This window comes from Crotalus tigris, unplaced genomic scaffold (assembly GCF_016545835.1).
Source record: "Crotalus tigris isolate CLP2741 ecotype Arizona unplaced genomic scaffold, ASM1654583v1 scf7180000024379.1109085, whole genome shotgun sequence".
NCBI lineage: Eukaryota > Metazoa > Chordata > Lepidosauria > Squamata > Viperidae > Crotalus > Crotalus tigris.
Window position 1 is genome coordinate 906,411 of NW_024100549.1, and position 26,117 is coordinate 932,527.

The 26,117-nt window shown below is 40.6% G+C and overlaps 2 protein-coding genes across 6 annotated transcripts in view; both read right to left on the bottom strand.

Moving 5' to 3' along the window:
• The window catches only part of MYO1F (myosin IF), an 87,969-nt gene extending 68,484 nt beyond the window's left edge, over nt 1-19,485 (bottom strand). The window contains exon 1 of the mRNA XM_039328468.1: nt 19,329-19,485. Within this exon, the coding sequence (XP_039184402.1) occupies nt 19,329-19,331 (3 nt within the window). The 5' untranslated portion in view covers nt 19,332-19,485. The remainder of the gene's footprint in view (nt 1-19,328) is intronic.
• A 5,824-nt stretch (nt 19,486-25,309) lies between these two features.
• The window catches only part of LOC120301352 (A disintegrin and metalloproteinase with thrombospondin motifs 10-like), a 69,072-nt gene continuing 68,264 nt past the window's right edge, over nt 25,310-26,117 (bottom strand). For all 5 annotated transcript variants that reach the window (XM_039328474.1, XM_039328472.1, XM_039328473.1 and 2 more), the window contains one exon: nt 25,310-26,036. In XM_039328474.1, coding sequence (XP_039184408.1) covers nt 25,927-26,036 — 110 coding nt within the window. In that variant the 3' untranslated portion in view covers nt 25,310-25,926. The remainder of the gene's footprint in view (nt 26,037-26,117) is intronic.

Below are 26,117 nucleotides of genomic sequence, written 5' to 3' on the forward strand. Positions count from 1 at the left end.
TGCAACCACCCAGCAGACGGGGGGGGGGGAAATAAAAACCAAACACCTCCCCACCCCACCCCCGTTGCCAATCCAAAACAGAAATGCTCACAACAATGAAAACCTCGGATAGGACGAAGAGCGCCGCAGGCAAGTGTCTTGCTCGGCTGTGGCTTGGGGTGCACTTTTTTCAGTGTTACTGTAACTTCGAACAGTCACTAAGCGAACTGTTGTAAGTCAAGGACTACCTGTACTTTATCACTTTTTTCCTTTTTTTTTTTTTGGTCATCAAGTTTTTGACACCTTGCTAGGCGACTGGTGGTACTCGGATGTTGCCATATCCTAAAAGTGGTACAATGGGTGAAAAGGTTGAAAAGCTGTGGACTAGAAGATCCCTCCCAATTCTGTTATTCTGTCAGCTCAGTAGATGAAAATAACCACCAGAAGCAGGATACAGAGAAGATTCTGTGCTCTGCTGGAACTCAGAGTCCTGCAGATGAAACAGGATCTCAGTATTTAGAGGAAACTGACTCAGACAAGGCAGAATGGGAGATGGGAGGGTTGTTAGCCCTAAAAGGCATAGAGCAGTGTTTCTCAACCTTGACAATTTTAAGGCATGTGGACTTCAACTCCCAGAATTCCACAGCCAGCAACGCTGGCTGTGGAATTCTGGGAGTTGAAGTCCACATGCCTTAAAATTGTCAAGGTTGAGAAACACTGGCATAGAGGATGTAGCTGGGCCCAATCATAAGAAAAAGCAAAGAGTCATGCTATTTGGTGACTCTGCCCTATGAAGAACTGAAACAAACTGAAACAAACATATGTTAGCCAAGCCCATCGGCCTATGAAGGTGTGGTCTTTCAGGAAACTCCTGACGTCTCTTGCTTTTTCTTTTTCTTTTTCTTTAATTTAACAGCAAAAACAAGCAAACATAAAGATTGGATTTGATTAGACAGTGAAAAAAGATGTATTATAGCGATTAAAACAAATGCGATCAAAAAGAAAAAGATGGATAGAAAGATCCATAGGATGACTAAATGCATTCAATCTATAAGCTCACGAAGGTAGTCCTCGGCTTACGACCACAATTCAGCCTAAAATTTCCAATTGCTAAGCAAGACAGTTGTTAAGTGAGTTTTGCCCCATTTTACATCTTTTCTTGCCACGTTGTTAAGTGAATCACTACAGTTGTTAAGTGAATCATTTAGTGACTAAGCGAATCTGACCTCCCCCATTGATTTTGCTTGGTGGATGTCAGCTGGAAAGGTTACAAAGGGTGATCACGTGATCCCAGGACAATGCAACTGTCTTAAACATCAGTCAGTTGGCAAGCATCTGAATTTTGATCACATGACTATGGGAATGCTGCTACGGTCTAATTGTGAAAAATGGTCATAAGTCACTTTTTTCAGTGCCACTGTAACTTTGAATGGTTACTAAACGAATGATTGCAAGTCAAGGACTACCCAAAATTAAATCTTGACTGTATAGAAACATATCTTTAGAGCCGTGGTGGCGCAGTGGTTAGAATGCAGTATTGCAGGCTGATTCTGCTGACTGCCAGCAGTTCGATTCTCACCGGCTCAAGGTCGACTCAGTCTTTTATCCTTCTGAGGTTGGCAAAATGAGGATTCAGATTGTTGGGGGCAACATGCTGACTCTGTAAACTGCTTAGAGAAGGGCTGTAAAAGCACTGTGAAGTGGTATATAAGTCTAAGTGCTATTGCTATTGCTATTACTATCTTTAGAATACAGACTTCTCAATACAGACATATCCTGGATCAGTTCCTTAAAATTAGAAGGGTGTTTCCCTCACGTGTGTTGGCAACTTTTTCCTTTCTGAGGAAGATCAGCAATTCTTGACAGGCAGGACTTGGTTGAGGATGTGGAGATAGCAAGAAAATTGGAGGAACACGGCCAAGTGAATGAGTGATGAATGAGACTGATTTAAGGGATTTCTTAACGAGTAAGAATACAAGTAGTCCTTGACTTATGACCATTTGTTTAGTGACCGTTTGAAGCTACAACGGCACTGAAAAAAGTGACTTATGATCTTTTTCATAGTTACTATTGCTGCATTCCCATCGTGATATGATCAAAATTTGGTTGCTTGACAAATGGCATGCATTTATGATGGTTGCAAAATCCTGGGGTCTCATAATCACCATTTGCAACCTTCCCAGCCAGCTTCGGACAAGCAAAGTCAATGGAAGCTAGATTCTTTGAATGACTGTGTGCTTCACTTAATATCCATAGTAATTTACTTAATGACCACAGCGAAAGGTCTTAAAATTGGGCCAAACTCCCTTAACAACTGCATCTCTGCCCCAATTGTGTATTACTTTGGAGAGAAGTCATGTAATGGCAGAGGCTTGAAACAAAGCAAGTATCAATGAGACAGAGGCTTGCGGGGGGGGGGGGGACACTGAAATTCACGAGATATGTTTATTTACCAAAAAGAATGGATAGAAAAGATTTCAGCGCAGCATCACCAGCAATGTCTTTCAGCATCCGATTTAACATAAAAGATAAATTTAAAACAAGCACTTCCTCTTTGCAGCCCTTACTGTGAATTTAGATTGTTCAGGCTTATTCATCTCCTTTGCAGCTGACTGGCCTACATATTCAAAAGCCTGGGCTTCTTCACTGTTGCTGCAAACAATATAAGCTGAAAAGGATACTGCAGGATACTGAAAATAAAGATGCCACATCCTGTGTTGACCACCCAGTGCACTGAGAAATACGCTGGTTGGATTCACTCTTTCAGGGAGGAGCTAAGAAGACAGTAAAAAAATAAATTGCTAAACTTTTCAAGTCACTGCCCAGAATACCTTTATCCTGCACAATCTTGAGCCTTATGAGGATTAGATGCCAGCCAGGACCAAAACCAGGGAGAATTGACATCTATTTTTAAAAATCTTTGTTCAGGATGAGGCATAAAAACAGCGGTTTGTATCTCATCGCTTGTCGTGCATGATTTTACTAACTGGAGCACAAAACAGCATGCAGGCATTAGCCTCAATAATCCAGAGGCTGGTGGGAAAGAATTTAGAAAGCAGGATCTGGTGAGACTCTGGAAGTCCATGTAGGAGTGTATCTAGAGGTAATCCTCAACTTATGTCTGGTCGCATAGCGAGAGTTCAAAATTATGACCTACCTAAACGGGACATAAGGAATAGAAATTCTGATGGTTGTCCCCCATGCGCCCCCCCCGTTATTGACCATACTTTGGACACATTGCACCACAGCTTCATTATAGCCATTTGCAGGATCTCGTAGTCACATGACCATATTTTATGACAGTTTTGCTGAAAAGTGGCATTGACTTCCGTTTTGGGGCAAAACTGTGTCACAGTGAACAATGGGTTCATTTAACAAGCGCGTAAAAATGTCATAAAATCAGATTACTCATGTGACCAACCCATTTTAGCATTGTTATAACTTATGAAAAGAGCCATGGTGGTGCAGTGGTTTGCCCATTGCCAGGAGTTTGATCCTGACAGGCTGGAGGTTGACTCAGCTTTCCATCATTCTGAGGTCAGTAAACTGAGAATTAAAATTATTGGCGGCAATATAGCAACTCTGTAAACCTCTTAGATCAGAGGTGTCAAACTCACAACATCACATGACATGTCGCGACGTATCGCGACTTTTTTCCAATTGCTGGCAAAGGGGTGGGCGCGGTTTTGGCATGACGCAGCCGGCAGTTTGACACCCCTGTTTTAGAGAGTGTTGAAAGCACTATGAAGCAGAATACAAGTCTAAGTGCTATTGCTATTACTCTTATGAACGTAATGGGCAGACTCCATTATGGTTGTAACTCAAGAACAACCTGTATTTCTTTTCCACTTGTATCTGTTATTCAGAGATGAATTTGTTTATTTGTATTTGTAAAATGTATTAGCTGTCCATCTTGCCACAGGGTAACTCTGGGCTGATTATAATAATCAGAAATTATTATCAATATTCAAACTAGAATTTCTCAAGCTGCTCAACTTCCAGAAATGCCTTCAAATTCCCAGGATTCTTTAGAACAGAGCTGTGTGTGTGGGGGGGGGAGGGAATGGTTCTATGTGTGCAGCAGACAAACCACGTAGTTCCATTTGCATGAGCAGTGGGCACGACGATGTCTAATTTAACGAAGAGAAGGACGATAGGGGACATGATAGCAGTTTTCCAATATCTCAGGGGCTGCCACAAAGAAGAGGGAGTCAAGCTATTCCCCAAAGCACCTGAAGGCAGGACAAGAAGCAACGGATGGAAACTAATCAAGGAGAGAAGCAACCTAGAACTTACTGACAGTTAGAACAATTAACCAGTGGAATAACCTGCCTCCAGAAGCGGTGAATACTCCAACACTGGAAGTTTTAAAGAAGAGACTGGAAGCCATTTGTCTGAAATGGTGTAGGGCAGTGGTGGCGAACCTATGGCACGGGTGCCAGAGGCGGCACTCAGAGCCCTCTCTGTGGGCACACACGTCCTCGCCCAGTCTAGGCCTTCAGCTGGGTTTTATAAAACCTTTTCGCTTTAGGCCTCCGCTGCCATGTACAAAAAGAAAGGTTCAATCAATCAGTCAATTTCAACTTCTCGCGGGAAAAAAAAGATCTTGAAAAGTTGGAATTGATTGATTGAACTTTTTAGTCCCACCCAGTCTGCTGTTACCACCGCAGCCATGCCCACCCAATGGGCCACACCCACCCAATGGGCCACACCCACCCAGCACCCGATGATGCATAAGTGGGTTTTGGATTGCAGTTTGGGCACTCGATTTCTAAAAAGTTCACCATCACTGGTATAGGGCTTCCTGAATGAGCAGGGGGTTGGACTAGATCGGGGGGGGGGGGAGTAGGCAACCTTGGCTCTTTTATGACTCATGGAATTCAACTCCCAGAATTCCTGAACCAGCATGGAGAAAACTTTGGCTCCTTCATGACTCGTGGACTTTAACTTCCAGAATTCCTGAGCCAGCATGGCTCAGTTTGGAAACCTCTCCCTTTTCCCTCAGCATGGCTGGCTCAGGAATTCTGGGAGTTGAAGTCCACAAGTCATAAAAGAGCCACAGTTGCCTACCCCTGAACTAGATGAACTCCAAGGTCCCTTCCAAATTTATAATAATAATAACAACAACAACAATAACAGTGGACCACCTGGTGAGCTGTTGTAAGAAGATTGCACAGACTGATTACAAGCAGCGGCATGACAAAGTAGCAACAATGGTGCATTGGAAGATCTGCAAAAAATATAATTTGCCTGTAAGCAAAAACTGGTGGGATCATAAAATAGAGAAAGTCATAGAAAATGATAAAATTAAACTGCTCTGGGACTTCAGAATTCAAACAGACAAGCACCTGCAACATAACACCCCAGACTTAACAATTGTCGATAAGAAAGACAAAAAAGTCTGGATAGTGGACGTGGCAGTGCCTGGAGATAGCAGAATAGAAGAGAAAGAACTGGAGAAGATAACAAAATACAAAGACCTACAAATAGAAATAGAAAGACTGTGGCAAAAGCAAGTAAGGGTAGTACCAATAGTCATAGGCTCCTTGGGTGCAATCCCAAAACAACTGGAGCACCACTTGAACACCATTGGCATTGACAAATCCGCTATTAGTCAATTGCAAAAGGCGGCCTTATTAGGAACTGCTTCCTTCCTGCGACGATATCTGTAATACCATCAAACATCCACATCTGCCTATCCCAGGTCCTGGGTAAGGACCTACTCGATAGGTAGACAAAATGCCAAATCCAGTCTGAACATCTGGCTGACTGTGCGATGATCCATAATAATAATAAATGAAGCGCACATGCAGTCAGTCACCTGCTGCTTGTGCAAGTGGGGATGCACACGCATTCAGCCGCCACTTCCGCACCCCAGTTCTGAAAGACTCAAAGCCTGGTAGTGGGCTGCAGCCCAGGGCTTGGGGACCCCTGCTCTAGAAGCATGGTTGCTGAGAATTCTGGAAGTTATCATCCAAACACCTGGAAGCTGACCAGATAAAATAAACACTTGTCTAAATTCATTTGGTGATTGTGTCAGAGAACCACACCTTCTCTGAGGCCTGAAATCCAGATGAGAGCCCCTCTCTCCTGTTCACTTGAAGACCAGGTCATTGGGGATGAGGGTTGATGTGGGAGAGTGAGACCTTTTGCTTCATAATGCCTTCCCCTTTTTATCCTTATTGTTTAAGTTTTTATTATATCGTTATTCCTTCTTAAATTATGTTAATATTATTTCTTTATTTGATTGAAGAACCCAGAGGTTGAGAGTTGGGTGATTTACAGGTTTAATAAATTATTATGATTATGGTTTGATGCACAGTCAGCCAGATGTTCTGGCTGGATTTGGCATTTTTATCCACCTATCAAGTTCTCCTCAAGGACCCGGGATAGGCAGATATTGATATCTGATGGTGTTAGAAGTATCGTTGTAGGATGTAAGCTATTCTTTTGCAATTGACTGAGGGTGAATATGTCAATGCTGATAGTGTTCAAATGGTGCTCCAATTGTTTTGGGATTGCACCCAAGGTGCCTGTTATTATTGGTACTATCTTTGCTTTCTTTTGCCACAGACGTTCTATTTCTTTTTGCAGGTCTTTGTATTTTATGATTTTTTTCCAGTTCTTGCTCTTCTATTCCATTGTCTCTGGATACTGCCACATCTACTATCTAATTCTAGACTTTTTTAGAATTTCTTATCAACAATTTTTAAATCTGGGGTGTTATGTGGCAGGTGCCTGTCTATTTGAATTCTAAAATCTCAGAATACTTTAATCTCCCTCTTCATTTTCTATGACTTTCTCTGTTTTATGGCCTCACTAGTTGCTGCTTGCAGAAAAACGGCATTTCTTACAGATTTTCTAATGCACCATTGTTGCTACTTTTTTGTGCTGTTGCTTGTAGCAGTCTGTGCAATTAAATTATTATTATTATTTGATTCTAATAATCAACCTCCATAGGAGCCATTGGAAAATTGGCATTCATTGTAACTCTTAATATTCTCTAATACTTTGGGCCTGTCACACTCGCTCAGATCAACCTACCTTACAGGGCTGTTGTTGAGGGGAAAATAGGAGGAGAAAGGTGTATTAGGGTATGTTTCCTTCCTTGACTTATTTATAGAAACAATAGAGGTGGGATATAAAAAAATAAATAACTATGATATACATAGCATTGTATGCAAATTACCCTTGCATGTGCTTTGTCACATACAAGTAGTCCTCAACTTATAACCATTTGTTTAGTGACCATTCAAAGTTACAGTGATGCTGAAACAAATGACAATGGGTCTTCACAGCTATCACCATCACAGCGTTCTTACAACCACACCATCAACATTTGGGCCTTTGGCAATTGGCCTATATTTATAATTTATAATAATTATCCTGGAGTCGCGTGATCCCTAGTTGCAACTCTCCTAGGTAGCTTCTGATAAGCAAAGTCAATGGAGGAAGCCATTTGAAAAAATAATATGTTTATATCCCATTTTTCCACTGGGGGGGTGTCTCAAGGCAGTTTATTCATTCATTCATTCATTCATTCATTCATTCATTCATTCATTCATTCATTCAATTAATATGCCGCCCCTGTCAGCAATCAGGCAAGAAAAGTTCCCAGAGAGAATATCTTTCAGGGAGTGAGTCATTTTTTTTACCCTCATAATAATAACCATCAAGTGAGGTAGATTAATCTGAGATACAGTCACTGGCTCAAAATTATGAGAATGTGATTTATGGTTTTGATGATCAGACAGAATAGATTATAAGAAGAAGAGAGTTATGCTGCAACCTAGAGTAAGAAAGAAACTTCTAGTTATTACTGCTGCAAAGGAGACTGAAAATGACTTCTTTATATATATATATATGCACTAGTCTTCATCTTCTTTCTTAAAATCTTTAAGATAGTTAAATATATTTTAAAAAGGAACTTGAGTTTGACTCTTCCATTAGTATACTCTGTGACATCAGCATTATCTCCATAGAGAAGAAGGAAGAAGCCTCAATCTGCATAAAATCTGCAGGTGTTTCACAGAGAGTGATGCTAATATGGAAAATATCAGTAAAGTGTAAATGGAATTCAGATTATCATGTCATCATGAGGAAGGAAATTCCTTGCTAAAATGCACCGTGTTTTAACTTGGACAATTCCAAGCTCTGTTCATTTTTATGGGTCTTAATCACGTCAAATACAGAATGTAAAAATAGGGGCCATGACTATAGGTAGTCCTCAATTTACAACCAGTCTCTTAATGACTGTTCAAATTACAACCTTCCTTTAAAAAGGGAGTTATCACTCAGTTCTGAAGTTCTAATGATCATTTCCCTCCCCCCTCCCTGCAGTCATCCTATTGCACTTTGGGCAACTGGCAACACAGTCAAATTTATGGCTATTTGCAGCATCCTTCGGTCATTTGATCACATTTAATGATGGTTTTGCTCAAAAGTGGAAGTTACTTTTGGTTTTTTGACAAAACCGCAATACAGCAGACAGCAGGTTTACTTAACGATTGTGGTGTGCCTTTTATGACTGCTGCAAAAAAAAGAGAGAGCACAAAATCAGGTTGGTCAGTTACAATAGCCTGGAAAAAGTGGCTTATGACCGCTTTTCACACTGACAACTGTTGCAGCATCCCCCAGAGTCATGTGATCAAAATTCAGATGCTTGGCAACTGATTCATATAGTATTTATGAGGGTCGTGGTGTCCCGGGTTCACGTGATCACCTTTTGCGACTTTCTGACCAACAAAATCAATGGGGAAGCCAGATTCACTTAACAACCGTGTTACTAACTTAACTGCAGCGAATCACTCAGCAACTGTGGCAAGGAAGGTTGTAAAATAGGTCAAAACTCCTTTTAAAACTGTCTCACTTAGGAACAGAAATTTTGGGCTCAGCTGTGGTCGTAAGTCGAGAACTACCTGTAATGGGCAGGCTCCGTTGCGATCATATAGCAAGGACTATTTGTATCCTTCACTTGCTTCTTCAACCCTCTGATATAGGCCATCGTCTTCCTGCAATGCCCTTTGGGATTTTGTGCAAAACAAGCAGACCAAACTTTGCACAAAAGAATAGTTTGGCCACAAGTGTGAGATTCGGACTCAAAATAAGGACAAAGTAATACCAAAGTATGAACATGAAGTTGGGCAAAGTCCAAGAGACAGTGGAAGATGGGAGCCTAGCATGCTGTGGTCTATGGCAGTGGTGGGCAACTACGGCCTCTTTATGACTTGTGGACTTCAACTCCTAGAATTCCTGTGGCTCAGGAATTCTGGGAGTTGAAGTCCACAAGTCATAAAGGGGCCGTATTTCCCCAACCCTGGTCTATGAAGTCAGAAAGAGTCAGACACAACTTAGCAACTGTACAACAACAACAATACCAAAGTTTTCAACCTCTCAGGAAACCTATTGGCAAGATCTCAAAGTAACTATTTGGGACAAAAAAAGAAAATTTAGCAGCATGATTAAGCAAGAGATTGCTCAACTCCCACGCATCAAAAGATTTCAGACCATCTCATAAAAATCTGAACAAATGCAATGAGCTTTTAAAACATGACGTTAGGCAATCGATAAGGGACTTGTAATCTGTCTTCTCCTCTCTTTCCACCCCTTTCCCCCCTCCTTATCTCAATTTAAATCCTACATCGATTTAGCCACCCCATGCATCTGATGGTGAACTGTAGTTCATGAAAGGTTATAACATGTGAAAGTTCAAAAGACTAATTAATAAGTTAGTTAAAGATAAGATAACAAGGTGACTACTCTTACAGTAGTCCTTGAGTTACGAGCAGGAGGAAGGTTCACAAGCATGGCAATAGTCCAATAAAAGAAATTTCAATAAGATAGTCCAGGGTAGAACTGAGAGTCCTTAGAGCAGTGGTTCTCAACTTTTTTAATGCCGTGACCCCCCAACCGGTCGTAAGTTGAGGACTACTCAACCGGTCGTAAGTCGAGGACTACTCAACTGGTGAAGCACCATTTGCAGAATGGGACTTTTGGCGGGCTCAGCAGGGAGAGACAGCCTGGACAATTCCTATTGGCTTTTGAAAGCCAATAGAATTAGACTCTATTCAAGAGAGTCTATTCTATTGGCTTTCAAAAGCCAATAGAATAAAAGGGAGTAGCACAGCTAAGGAAAAGGGGAAAAAAATGGCGGACTGCATTGTTTGGCGACCCCCGTGAAATGGTCGTTCGACCCCAAATGGGGTCCCGACCCACAGGTTGAGAACCACTGCCTTAGAGTCTTAGACTCTCCTCTTGTAGATAAAGGCAGGTAGAGGGGATGCACATTCAGACTAGGAGGATTCTGTTACTGTAACCCTATCATATAAATGTTAGTAGTATTCATAACTTTGGTTCCTAGTCTGGTGTATAGAATAGGGCTAATAGTAAATAGCAAGGGTCCTCAAACTGAACATGGTCTTTCAAATTGTTGCATGAAAATTTGAGAGGGGTTTGCAACATTGGGATAGAATAGAACAGAACAGAACAGAATAGAATAGAATAGAATGGAGTGGAGTGGAGTGGAGTGGGGTGGGGTGGGGTGGAATGGGATGAGATGGGAGGAGAGGAAAGGAGAAGAGAAGAGACAATATTTTATTTGGCCAAGTGTGATTAGACCCACAAGGCATTTGTCTCCAGTGCAGAAGCTCTCAGTCTACATGCAAAGCAACATAACAACAACAAGAGACGGTAGTAAAGAAGATGAGAAGGATAATAATAATACTACAGGCATACAACATACAACACTTAGACATAAGACAATACTGTAAGGATTAGGTGTTCAGCAGAGTGATGGCACCAGGGGAATAAATGTCCTTGTGTCTAGGTTGTTTCTGTAGTAATGACTTACAGTGGCATCCCGAGGGAAGGAATTGAAATGGTTTATGTCCAGGATGTGAGGGGTTTATAGATATTTTCTCAACTCTCTTTTTTGACCCACGCATTATACAGGTCTTCTATGGAAGGCAGGCTGGTTGCAATTGTTTTTTCTGCAGTCCTAACTATTCGCTGGAATCTGTATCTCTCCTGTTTGGTCCTGTCCTCTGTGTGTTGTGCATGCAAAGCAGGAATACTGTAAGAACTTGCTCTCATTCTGTCTACTCTAGATAAACTAGTAGATGTGGGAGCAAGTTGAAAACAGGTTCCAGTATGGGGGTGCACATTCCCCTGAAGCTGAATTGTTGTCAGAATTCACTCTTGTTTGGTTTGGCAAGCTGATAGCAAAAATTAGGATTTTATACAGTTGCTGCTTTAAAAAGCAAATATTGATTCAAAATAACTGCAAGAAAGGTTTGATTCTGGGACTTGAGCTAAAGTAAAGAAGTATTGCCATTAAAGTGTGAACTTTAAATTTGAATCTTTAGCTGCCCCTTTCTAATGAGAATATTCCTTTTATAAAGTTCCAAAACTCCATTTTTGTTTTGTTCTAGAATTCCTGGCTTAATGCTTTTATAGAATTAACAATGTTACAAAGTACAGATTATCCTGTCCCATTAATGCACTGAAAAACAATGTCATCTGGTTCTCATCAGATCACACTGAATCACGATATAGTTTGTTTGGTTTTTATTTAATGGGATCTGTACATCCCAATCCTGTGATTTGTAAACCATTGTTGATGGCCAGAGCGCACAAACGTATCTTGCCTGAAAGCCATGCTAGATTTCTGAATGGTGAATTAGAGGGATACAAGCTAAAAATTTTTTGGTGGGGCCAGGATAATTATTAATAGACTTCATTTCATTTTCATTATGTGGGATTTTACACCTTTGGCAGCTTTAAGGCGTGTGAACTTCAGCTCCCAGAATTCCCCAGCTAGCCTTGCTGGCTATATAAATTCTTGGAGTTGAAGTCCACTCATTTTAAAACTGCCAAGATATGAAGCATTGCATTACACTGTAATGTGGATTAAATGTAGTTAACCTGATTACTCTCCAGTTACGTATCACAGTCTGGTTTGGAGGCATCACTGTTTCAGACAGGAAGGCGGTGCAGAGAGTGGTGAGAATGGCCAAAAAGATCATTGGCAGTTTCCTCCCTCCCATCCAGGACATAGCACAGAAGCGTTGCTTAAGCAGGGTCCCTAAGATCATCTGGGATACGACACATCCGCTTCACGACCTGTTTTTCTTGTTACCTTCTGGGAGGAGGCTCCGTGGTATCCGAAGCAGAACATCCAGATTCAGCCAGAGTTTCATTCCATACAGCATTAACCTTGCGAACTCTCAAGCTTCCTCCTTCCATTATATCAGTGGTTCTCAACCTGTGGGTCGGGACCCCATTTGGGGTCGAACGACCATTTCACGGGGGTCGCCAAACAACGCAGTCCACCATTTTGTTTTCCCCTTTTCCTTAGCTGTGCTCCTCCCTTTTATTCTATTGGCTTTCAAAAGCCAATAGGAATTGTCCAGGCTGTCTCTGCCTGCTGAGCCCGCCAAAAGTCCCATTCTACAAACGGTGCTGCACCAGTTGAGTAGTCCTCGACTTACGACCAGTTGAGTAGTCCTTGACTTACGACCGGTTGGGGGCCGCGGCATTAAAAAGGTTGAGAACCACTGCATTATATATTCAAGATGGACAATATTTAATATTTATTTGCTACGTATACTGTATGTAGGGATGTGGGTCTATACATATGTTGTTCATAGTATGTTTAGGTGTGTGTCATATATGTGTTTCACTTTGAGAGCGGGCAACTAAATTTCATTTTTGATGTGTGCCATTGTGCCCACAGTATAAAAATGACAATAAAGGTTATCTTATCTTATCTTATCTTATCTTATCTTATCTTATCTTAAATACAGTATTATGAGAAAGGTTATACAGAGAGCAAAATGAATTTGTTAAATGGTTTTTCATATATCTCTATTCATGTTTTGAAGATGAAAAGATTTTCAACCACTTGGAAAATGTCTCATAAAACTAAAATTGTGTTGCCTTTGGTTTCAAGGCTGGGGGAGAGCCTGGTTAATATAAGATGACTTTTATTGTCTTTTTTTTTTTTTTTTACTGTGGGCACACTGAAGTGAGATCCATGTTTGTATCACTGGTGTGTAAGATGTGGCCTGAGGAAAGATTATAGAAAAAGTAGCTGACCAATATGGAGGAAAACATGAGAGCAGAAGTCCCCAACTTTTTGGGCACCAGGGACCGGTGCCACGGAGAAAGGTTTTTCCGTGGAACCAGAGGGGGTGTGGTTTTGAATACTGCCTGCATCCCGAGGATGGAGTTTTGCTTGTTTGTGTGGCCCACTTGCTGGCATGCTGCGGACTGGTGCCGATCCACGGACCAGGGGTTGGGGACCCTTGTACTAGAGCAATTGTAGATCAACAGCAAATTTGAAAGATAGAAGTAGAGAGATAGAAACAGCCAAGAAACTGATGTCCCAGTTTAAGTTAAGAAACAATGTGGTTTGGGGACCAATGATGTGAACTTTCTTTCTTGTAGCAGCCAATCAGATACCTTGGAGGTGGCCACAGTCAGCAGATGGAAAGCAACCTCTCTCCTCAGCAAGTGGAATTTAGAGGCATGGTCTCCAATACTAGAGATAAAATCAAATCTTTAAGACCAGTAGGCTTTTCTAGACACTTCTCCCATAGAATCGTCACAAGTCAGACATGACTGAATGGATATCATCACCACCACCATCATCACCCTCCACTTCACCACACATTTATTCCATCCCTTTTAAAAAACCATCCAAGTTTGTGGTCCTCTCCAGTTTAGCAGTAATGAGTTCCATACTATACGATGTTTTGTCATCCAACTAGGTACGTAACATCATCCATGCTAGATGGGTTGCTTTCTGTTTATATACAGTGGCTTGCCTGGTCAGGGTTGGGAGTGTTGTTTTCTTCTTTAGATTCCTGATTATTCTTTTGTTTACTGTTTGTCTGAGTTGGTAGTTCCTAGACTGGGGTATTATTTACTGCTTACTTGTTGATCTGGTATTAATTCTGGAGTTAATCCCTGCTTATCTGAGTAATGATTGCTGGTGAGATGTTTTGGTCTTTTTCCTTCCTTTCTAGCTTTTTGATTGTCTCTTTTGAATGGTATGTATATGTTGTTTAACTCTACATGCCCATTGATAGTTAGCAGAGCACATCCAAGAACATCAACCAGCAGTCAGAAAACATAATGGAAACTCTTTAATGACACAATACATGGACATAGTTTCAACTACGAAACTGAATATCCTAGACCAAGTTAAGTCCAAAAACACTATAGCAGTGATGGCGAACCTTTTAGAGACTGAGTGCCCAAACTGCAATCCAAAACCCACTTATGCATCATCGAGTGCCAGGTGGGTGTGGCCCATTGGCTGGGTGTGGCCAATTGGGTGGGCATGGCCCATTGAGTGGGCGTGGCTGAGGTGGTAATGGCAAACTGGGTGGGACTAAAAAGTTCAATCAATCAATTCCAACTTTGCAAGATCTTTTTTTTTCCCATGAGAAGTTGAAATTGATTGATTGAACCTTTTTTTTTTTTGCACACGGCGGCGGAGGCCTAAAGCAAAAAGGTTTTATAAAACCCAGCTGAAGGCCTAGGACTGGGGCGACGGTGCGGGTGCCCATCGAAAAGGCTCTGAGTGCCGCCTCTGGCATCCGTGCCATAGGTTCGCCACCACTGCACTAGAGTATTCCTGGAAATCTGGCACTTAGACAAATCATCCATCAACAGGCACATAAACAACATTCACACATCATTCTAAAGAGACAATCTCTTGGATTGTGTGTGGCTCTATCTTCTCTTTCTCTTAAGGATATTCCCATATAGACCGTTACATTGTCTTTGGACTTTGCCATCACAGTAAGCCATTATTTAAGTATGATTTGTGCAATAAGTCATTTTCTAAATGTACTGAATGTACTAAGCCATAACATAGACTATCAACCAAAATAGCAGACCACAGAAGACACTAAATCAAAAATAGCCATTAAAGCTTAGTATAGACAACCCATGACTCCCCGGTCTTCATTTCAGGGAGATTGCCTTATCTAAGCAAAACTCAAATAACCAAGTACAAAAAAGTCGTGGGAGTAGGAACAAGTGGCAATTTCCTTCTGACTTCCCCATTGACTTTGTTTGTGGGAAGGTGCCAGGAAGCATCATAAATCTTGATCATGTGGCTATGGTGATGCAGAGATGCTTCAGCATCCACAACTTTGCCAATATAGCTGATCTGAAGATCTTTGAAATGTAAATCTCATGGGTCCCAGATTTTGGACACATTCTTAAAGTTAGCCCACTTGAGATACCTTGATTCAAAAACTCTTGTCCTATGATACACTGCTTTGCCCAGTTGTTGGCTATAAACAAACAGACAGAAGAGTTTTAGAAGTACATAGATGAGCCAAACTGACTTAGCTTGAGAACTCATCTCATTCTTATGAGGCTTGGCTTGCTATGAGCATAACTTTTGGCTTTCAACAGCCTAGCAATATGGAATTAGAGGTAGGATGTACCCTGTAACCACCGTGTCATTTTGGTATTATTGAACAGACAACACTAGTTATAGTGTTGCCCACTTTGGAAGTCCTCTGAAACATAGCCTTTTTTTATTTGTTCAAGTTTCATTCAATGAAAAGATCCTTTAGTGATCTGATGCCCCCATTTTAAACCACTGCAAAGAGTAAGACACTTTTTTCCTCATTAAATCTGCCCAAACCCCACCAATGCAGCCCCCCAAATTTTCCCCGAGTTCATGCCAATAAAATAGTGATAACACCAGCCACATTCTCTTAGGCCTGAGAAGACAAACTGAAGGGTGGGTCCCATCTGCAACTAACATTTAGCTCCATTTGCCCTTAGCAAACTAAATCATAAACAAGCAATCTACATTATGGCTTGGTGTGTTGTATGATCCTTGGCATAACACAATTCCATCACAAGGAACCAGTCAGAACTAGAATTGCACACAAACATCTCCACCTTGACACTGTCAAGACTGAGTATCTCCTCTCCCTCCAGGTAGGCTGAGCAACACTCATTTAAAATGAGCAAATTGCCTCATTTTAAAGAGAGAAAGAGCAACAAAGGTAATTAGGTGATTGGAGGCTAAAACATATGAAGATTGGGTATGCCTAGGTCAGGCATGTCAAACTGCTGGCCCGTGGACCAGATGCGTCACACCAAAACCGCACCCACCCTATTGCCGGCAATGGGGAAAAAGTCATGATATGTCGCGTGATGTCATGTGACATCACGAGTTTGAATTGCCTGGTCTAAGTTAATGAAAGGTAGAACTAGGGGTGACGTGATAGCAGTGTACCAGTATTTAAGGGACTGCCACAAAGAAGCCACAACATATTCTCCAAAGTACCTGAAAGCAGGATAAGAAGCAACGGATGGAAACCAACCAAGGAGGGAAGCAACCTGGAAATAAGGAGAAATTTCCTGACAGCTAGAACAATTAATCAGTGGAACGACCTGCCTCCAGAAGTTGTGAATGCTCCAACGCTGGAGGTTTTTAAGAAGAAATTGAACAATCATTTGTCTGAAACGGTACAGGTTTTCCTGCTTGAGCAAAGGGTTGGACTAGAACATCTCCAAGGTCCCTTCCAACTCTGTTCATCTATCATTCTGTTATGTCCACCTGAATAGCCCCCAAACCTTAAAATTACTGAATTGTACCTCTGGGTCAAATTTGGATAACAACATGCTAGACACAGACAAACCAAAAGACAAAAAGACCTTCCCGGATGCACTGGGACACTGAGAATGTTAGGCCTGCAGCTTGCAAAGCATCATTTATCACCTTCCTCTGAGTTTTGACACTGTGGTTTGAAGATCTTCAGTAAAGGGAAGGGAAAAAGGAGAACTGCTGGAAGGGGGAGGATGGAGATTGTGAAAGTTGTGCTCTGCCATTTCCCAGGTCAGTTTCGAAAAGACTAAAAGCCAGCAAGAAACCAGCCTCAAGCAATCACATTTCTAAACTAGCAATGTTGTGTAAGGCATTAAAACATCAAAAAGGCACACCCGGCCTGCTCCAAGAAACTAGCTTGCAGAGCTGGCCTTAAAATGCAGCTCTGTATGAACAGCAGATCCAAACTTTACTTCTTTTGATTTAAAAAAAACAACTCTAATTCACTTACTCACTCCCTTGAGGAATCTAGAACTTTTTGATATTGTATGTGAGCTTCGGGCATCATGTGTGGCATTTCATATGACTTTGTTATCCAATTCATTAAGGGTCTAGTTTTCACCAATGTGAAAAACCTGGGGCTGTGCTATTTCATTACAAAGGGGAGGAGGTAATATGATTGAATTTACTGCCAATAACATTCCTGACTTAACAATTAATAAGAAAGACAAAAAAGTCTGGATACTGGATGTGGCAGTGCTTGGAGACAGCAGAAGAGAAGAGAGAAAAAAACTGGCCGTGCTTGGAGACAGCAGAAGAGAGAGAGAGAGAGAGAAAAAAAAAACTGGAGAAAATCACAAATCATAGGGACCTGAAAATAGAAGTAGAACGACTGTGACAAAAGAAAGCAAAGATACAATCCCGAAACATCTGGAACATCACTGGCATTGACAAAATCACCATCAGTCAATTGCAAAAGGCAGCTGTATTTGGAACAGTTGACATCCTGTGACGATACCTTTAATGCCATCAAACAACAACATCCGCCTAGCTCAGAGCCTTGGAAGAACTAAATAGATGGATAAAAATGTCAAATCTAACCTAAGCATCTGACTTACATTGCAATCCAACCATAATAATAATAATAATAAATTCCAAGGACATAATACAAAAGATGACAGAATTATCTTAGTCTTAGCAGTTTATTTTCTTGGGATTTTTTTAAAAATAAAAGCTTTCTTTTTTTTTAACGAAGGATCATTTTTGGATCATCTTGTAAGCTCTTGTCTCAATTCAAATCCTCATGACCCAAATATATAGTAGTTCAGCTACCTCATAAGGATTGGATTCACAGGAGAATGTTTGGAAACAATGGAATTTATCCCCCTTCATTTTCACCTTAAAATGGTGAGGCTCTCAGCAGGTATATTCTACCAGTGGCTGCTGTTCAATTTTGCAAAATAAAATTTGCATTTTTTTTATTGTTGGAACTGCTTTTAATTTGTGTAGGGCAGTTTCCACTGTGATTTCTAGAATGTTAGCCTAGTCTGCTCCGCAGGATCAATATCTAATATGGTGGAAGGTTCAAAAAGTGGCATTCTGGGAAAAGCTGTACTAGACAAAAGAACATAAGAATTTATTAGTTGTTTATAGTCCTTCTGATCTAGAATTCCAGCGGTGGGACATCAGCCTCCTTCACTTTGATCTCCTCTAGATATATTTGATTTTTAACATCTTAATCTACAGCTGATTGGCTGGAAGAATTTGAGACTCAGTTTAAAGGAGATTCCTGGCTGGAGAAATTCTTGGCCAACATTATTATATACTTTAGGGAAGCATCAGGCAAAGAATACCATTGATGGCCATCTCTTGAGTCTTAAGAATGGTGCAACGGAGATCAACAGCAGGATGCCTATGGTTTTAAGACCCTCCACAGAACCCACCCTCCCACCTCTTATTAAATAATTTATTTCATTTCTAAAGGCTGAAATCATATGGAATTGATCTCATGGAATTTCAGAGTTATTGGATTAGTTATTGTGCAGAATTCGTCTTCAGGTGTGAACTTCCTGTGAGAAGAGTCTCCCAAGTCTTACAACATTTAAGCAACTTGCAAAAATTTGAGTAACTAACCCCCCCCCAGGGGATCTATGAATATTCTATTATTTTATCCATCAAAATGAATTTACAGAATTGAAACACACACGATGTAAACTGAGGAATTGTACCCAGGATAACAAGAGTGCCAGTCACCAGGGAAAAAGAAAGGAAGGAAGGAAGGAAGGAAGGAAGGAAGGAAGGAAGGAAGGAAGGAAGGAAGGAAGGAAGGAAGGAAGGAAGGAAGAAAAAAAATATTTCAAGATAAGGATAGGCAATCTTACCCAGTACTCCACATTTCTAAAAGCAAAACAATGTTATGGTTTACTCTAATAACTCCCATCCAAAATGAATGTTCGATTGATTTGGGTGGGATTTTCAAACAGGCCCTTCAAATCTCAGCCTGATATAATTTCCAGCTGGTGTTCAGTAGTCGTGTAGATGTGAACATTTCTTTCAAATGTTTACAAGGGCCTGGCAATATTAAATCTCAATGCATGTTTGCTTGGGGTCATTTTTGCCCTCTTATCCTCCTCTTCTATTATCCAGGTGTGATGAGACATTAATCCCGGTTTTTTAAGTTGGTTCTAAATAGGATGTCAAGATTTCACACAATGCATTCCTCACCCTCCTGCTCTGCACCCAGGTTTTTTGGTCTGATGGGACTTACCATGGCCTTCTTCCTGTCTGCTCTCCAGCTTGGTGGCCAAGATTAATCTACCACCAAGATGGGCCAGTTATCGTCTTGATTCACCAAGTTTTCCCGGGGGACATGGCAGAGTTGCAAGCAAGCGAGCTTTGTGTCCTTCAACAACTCTTTGTGCAACAGAAAGAGAGACTGAAATGGAACCACAGTTGCAGACTTCCTCTATTCCCCCCCACACCCTTTGCTTAATTCCCCTTCATTTCCGTATTTTGGGTAAGTAAAAAAAAAAAGAGGTTGTGTCCTCGCTTGTCAAAATGAGATGAAATGAGTCTCTTGGAACACCTCTGCTAAAATCAATCCGGATGTATGAAAAAAAAAAAACCAACACTCTTGTTATCATCTTCAGAGAAATGATTCATCAGATATGAAACTTTATCACCAAGGGGGTCCTTTAAAAAAAATGAGGCTGTGCTAATTAACCAGCCTATTAAAAAGGAGTTATTCTCTGAGAAATAACAACAACAACAACAATAATAGAGTTGGAAGGGACCTTGGAGGTCTTCTAGTCCAACCCCTTGCTCAGGCAGGAGAACCTATACCAGTGATGGTGAACGTTTTAGAGACCGAGTGCCCAAACTGCAACCCAAAACCCACTTATGCACCATCGGGTGGGTGTGGTCCATTAGTTGGGTGTGGCCCATTGGTTGGGTGTGGCTCCAGTGGTAACAGCAGACTGGGTGGGACTAAAAAGGTCAATCAATCAATTCCAACTTTACGAGAACTTTTTTTTTCCTGCGAGAAGTTAAAATTGATTGAACCTTTTTTTTTTTGCACACGGCGGCGGAGGCTTAAAGCGAAAAAACCCAGCTGAAAGCCTAGGACTGGGGCGACGGCACGCGTGCCCACAGAGAGGGCTTTGCGTGCCACCTGTAGCACGCGTGCCATAGGTTCTCCACCACGGACCTATACCATTTCAGACAAATGGTTGTCCAGTCTCTTGTTAAAAACTTCCAGTGTTGGAGCATTCACAACTTCTGGAGGCAGGCTGTTCCACTGATTAATTGTTAATTACTAATTAAATGCAGATGGTTTTACTTAAATCCATCCATTTAAGTAATTGAATAAACCTTTTCCAAATATTTGGGGAAAGCAGCAATTTTCAGTGACAGCAGGGGTGGCGGCCGCTGTGCATAAAAGTATCTGGACATTTCAATGCAATTATTTTGTAATACATGATTCCTCCCCCCTCCATGAATTGCATCCATTCTCTTGCAGGATTCTGTTACTATAGGTTTACAATAAAGTTATAGCTGGAATTTGTTGTTGTGCTTCTTTTCTGGACTACCTATAAGGGCAAGCGTTAACCTTGCAAGTCCGAAAGCTCTGCTCACCCTCTTCTTTATTCTTTATGAGAGGGGTCCTCCTGAACTGCTTCTTACACCTCCCTTCCTAAGGTACCTTTTATGTGATGGTTGTCCAGTGTCTGGCTCTGCCTCCTACTTCATAAAGGCATTTGCACATATCACTGCAAGTTCAAACTCTGTTGTCTGAAGAGAAAGAAAACATGTTGTACCAAGGAGGTTAACCAACCTTCAGTCATGGTTTTCATGACCTTTTCTCTAGGCCAGGGGTAGGCAACCTTGGCTCTTTTATGACTCGTGGACTTCAACTCCCAGAATTCCTGAGCCAGCATGGCTCAGTTTGGAAACCTCTCCCTTTCCCCTCAGCGTGGCTGGCTCAGGAATTCTGGGAGTTGAAGTCCACGAGTCATAAAAGAGCCAAGGTGGCCTACCCCTGCTCTAGGCTAACAATCCAACTAATAATCTTAGCTTGCTTCCAGACTCCTGTACACAATAATGATCCCTTTCTGGATGTGTTCCAGAACTAGGCACTATTTAATATTCATCCAGGTAAGGTGCCTGTTGGGGAATGTCAGACTCTGCAAGAGGGTGGACAATCAAACGCCTTTTTCCAAATCAGCAAAATCAGCAAAATATTTACTGGGCCCAACATTTATGTTGCTAAGCAAGAGAGTCGTTAAGTGAGTTCTCAACCATTTTACGACCTTTCTTGCCACAGTTGTTAAGTGAATCATTGTATTCCTCCACTGATTTTTGCTGGTGATTGTAATAAAAAAATATTATTATTACTACAAGAGGGTGGGTAGAGTACTATAATCCAAATCCCACCCCATTTTTTACGTGTATGAGATGTCAACAAATGTATGAAAGAGGTGGAGCTTGGATCAATATGTCTTGCCTGCCATCTTGTAGATTTTGATCCCCATCTGGATGCCACTATGTTTAACCCTATATTTCCTTTACTGTAATTTATTTGTTAGTTGCTTTGATCCTTTAACCTTAACTCTACAGCCTAATATTTATTTTAATCTTACAGCTTAGTGTTAAGTGAAGTTTTCCAAATCTGCCCTTTTCTGTTCTGGAAATTGTAATGTTTATCTTTTTCCATAGTTGAATGAAGGATTCCTAAAAGTCACTATGGATGGGCGGTTCTAGAAATCAGAATTCAGAATAAGTAAACAAATTCAAACTCAGGCTGGTAGGTAGTCCTTTATTATAAAACTCATGCTGTAATTTCTCTTGCCTTTCAAATGCTTTCACCTTGGAAATAAGATTTTAAACAATGTCTATAATAATTATAATAATACATCTCTGTATATTTATATATGAAATTACAAAAAAATCTTTGTTGCAAGAATCAGGACAGAATTCCCTATTTGAGCAGACATAAAATCACAAATTTCATTTAAAACCTCTCTTGTGAATCAGTCAGAATGATTACAAGTAGTCCTCACATACCGAACATAACTGAGATTGGCAGCAAAATTGCTAAGTGCTGGGGTGGCTAAATGTAATTTCATGTGACTGCACCAGAGTATGTCGTTTTTGTTTCCATCATTAAGCGAATCACTGTGGTTGTTAAGTGAGACATCACATGACTACGGCTTGCAATTTCACTTCCACATTTCCATTAATTCTGCTTGACTGAAGTCAGTTGTGAAGCTCGCAAATGGTGATCACAAAGCGGGGGGGGGGGTTTTGGCACTGCAACGGATGTGATTGTGAAGATTAGTGCAAAGCTGTTTTTTCCCAGTGGTTGTAACTTCGAACAGTCACTAAGCAAGGGCGTCAGTAAGCGAAGACTACCTGTATATTGGGAAAATATATATTTGCTTGTACAGGAATGACGTGAGAACGGGAACAATTTTCTTATATTGCAGTACAATCCCAAACTGAACATTAAGAATTTGTCCTCAGGTCGGTTAACACTTCTGAAAAGTCAAAGAATTTTTTATAATAATTGAAAATATTTTCATGTGTATGTGTATGTCTTTTTACCCATTTCTAGTCAATCTAACCTTTGAAATGGATCCGTTTTTTTTTTTTTTTTTTTACTTCAGGTGAAATGCTAAGGGGGAGATAAAAATAAATAGAACAAGATGAGTGAAATTTCACATAATCCTTGCACAATAAACCACTTTCCCAACATATCTGAAAGGTACCAACTCAGGGCGATTTGTTATGTTAATTCTTAGGGTCAGGGGAGCATTAAGGGTTGTCCTCCTTAGATTTATAAGCAATTGAATGCTAGAGACTTCCATGGGGTCCTTTTCATGGATGATGCAGGTATATAGGGACAATTAAACCACATTTCTTATGTGCCTTTGTTGTGCTTTGATCTGAATCCTTCTCTTTAGAGATGCTCTCTGGAAGCATTTCTAAAACAGGAGAGAAGTAGATAAAGCAGCTTTCTGCTTTTGTATCTTTACACCTAGAATACAGGTAGTCCTTGATTTATGTCCACACTTGGGACCGGAACTTCCACGCTAAGTGAGGCAGTTGCTTAGTGAGTTGGGCTCAATTTTACAAGCTTGTTTGTTAAGTGAATCTGGCTTTCCTCATTGGCTTTGCTTGTTGGAAAGTTTGCAAATGGTGATCACATGACCCTGGGACATTGCGACCATCATAAATACATGCCAGTTGCCAAGAGACCAAAGTTTGAGCACGTGACTGGGGTGACATTGCAATGGTCATAAGTGGGAGGACCTACCTATGCACGATGCCAGCAGGATAGAATTCCCTGCAGCAGAATCAATCCTGGCTTACCACCTTTAAAATATGTGATCTAATAAATACTCATTATTATCCAAAGAGTTTTGCCCCTAAGGCTATTTGGTACAAGGTCAACAATTAAAAATGTGCAGATGTATGGATTGATAAAACATTGTGCATACACACACAAACACATTTGCACACACGCAGTCTGAGTCGTGATTAGAGATGGAAAAGAAATTCAAGGGCTAATTCTCTCTTGTGAAAACTGTACTTTTTCTGAGCCATACAGCTTGATGGTCATTGAAAATACTGGAAAATATTTCATTCAGAATGCATCTCTGGAAAGTAATGTAGAAAAACGCAATAGGGGAAATTGCTTCCAAAATGTTATACTTTATACATTTGCAAACAAATGTGGATGTTCAAAGAAATTTAACAAATGTTAGTGTATTTTTTTTTTTAAAAAAACCTCAACATTGTTTGGAAGTCATAAAGTTTACAAATAAAAAAACAGAAAAATGAAAGACAGAAAATGAGTCAAATAAAATTGACCGAATTATAAAAATGAGCATCAGAGAAACTGAAAATTACAGTCTATTTTGATTTTGTCTTATGTATCTTAGCAATATATAATTATCTGCACATATACCATTTTAAAAAATGAAGATTGCTGCTCTATGTGTATTGTGATTCTATTTGTGTAGTATTTGGAAATGCTACAATGGATTGGCAGAACACTACACAAATATAATCAATATAGCGGCACATGACATATTATTTTTTTTTAAAAAGCATTTTATTTTATGTCCATATATAGTAGGAAGATTGATAATAGGGAGGAAAGGTGGATGAATGAAAGCATTTGAAACTATGGTTTATACATGATTTTTTTTAAAAAATGGAAATTAAATTGCATGTGACTCAGAATTCTATTTGAGCAGTATTTGCCTTGAACATTTTTCAATAATAATAAAACATACAGGGCTTTCATACATACACACTCCATGTCACATAAAGAAGTCATTCCTGCAACTAAAACAAAATTAAAAAAAAAACATGGATAATAGAGTTACATCTGAATCAGTAATAAATTTTCTATGGTAGAAAAGAAATGACCACCCTATTACTTAGAATAAAAATAAGCTAAAGTGATGTTACAATGAAATCATAGCACCAATTATTGTTACTCTCAGTTGCAAAGCTAGGGATTAAAGTGAGTGATAAGGGGATGGAAAAATCACAACAAATATCATTGAGACGTGCACCTTAAAAAGAAATCTACATTTGGCACAGATTCAAGGTATTAGCAAACAAATTAAAAACCAGATAAACAATTACCGTAGGATCTTCCTTTCCCCAGATACGTATTTTGGCTGCTAAAATTCACTTTGTGCTAATAAAAGATTGCGACTGAACTTTTTTATATTTGAAAAAAAAAAACTACTAGAATTCCTCACGCCTGTTCCAATGCACGTAAGGAAATTGGGAATACAGAATAACAAGAGTCGGAAGGGAACTTGGAGGTCATTCATTCGTTTTTTCCCTTCTTTTACAAAGCTAAAGCAAGAACAAACTCACAAACCAAGTGGATTTGATGGGATTTCTTGTGTTACGTAGAAGAAAAAATATCAATTATTTCTGTTCTACGGGATTTTTCAACCTTGGGAATTTGAAGGTGTGTAGACTTCAACACCCAGAGTTCTCCAGCTGGCCATGCCAGCCAGCCAGCCAGCCAGCCAAGTACTGGGATTGCATGCTGGCTGGAGAATTCTGGGAACTGAAGTTCCCAAGGTTGAGAAATAATTTTCCCTGCCATTTGGTTATAGCAGGGGTTCTCAACCTTGGCAACTTTAAGACTTGTGGACTTCAACTCCCAGAATTCCTCAGCCAGCAAAGCTGGCTGAGGAATTCTGGAAATTGAAGTCCACAAGTCTTAAAGTTGCCAAGGTTGAGAACCCCTGGGTTATAGGTGTGATTCCATCCACTTCTCTCTTCAGTTCTTTTATCTCTACCCTAATCCATAACCCTGCCAAAGGCTTGCCTGTAAGGCAGCACTACATATGAGGAAATTTCGGGCACTGCTTTTGGGGGCAAAATCTAAAACATGCAGATGGGGTGCTGGTGACTTGAATTTCCTTCCCTGTTGGGCAGTGGAGGTTTATAGTTACGATAGTGCAGTTGGCCAGCAATCATGGTACCCAGCTGTGTAATAAAATAAATACAAATGTTTAGCATTTCAAGTAATGCGCTTAAATGTGCCTTCCCATCCATTCTGTCTCCTTCCTGCCTCTGTGTAGTACATCCTAGCCTGATATGCCACTGTCTGTCTCAGTGCACGTTTCAGCAGTGGTTTAATAGTGGTCCTTAACCAATGGGGAAGATAGATGTTTTCTTTGGCTTTTGGAAGCACCAAAGCCTATGGTGCTGGCTTTTTCACTGATGATCTTGGGGGAAAGAGCAGATGGAGGTGGGGAAAGGGTGCAGCTGACTCTTCCCCTCCTGGGCCTTTCCAGTTTTCCTGCAGTTCCAAATGGACACATATCCGTTTAATGGCCCTGGCAGGTTTTGCAACACATCTGTCGGAAGTATGACCGACTACAGAACTTAGCTTTCAGCACCAAAGGGCAATAGGCAACCTTGTTGACATCTTTGCATTCTGGAGAAGGAAAGGGAGAGAAGGAAAAAGAGAGAGACAGAGAGAAACAATGAATTAATCATTCTGATAGAAGAGAATATT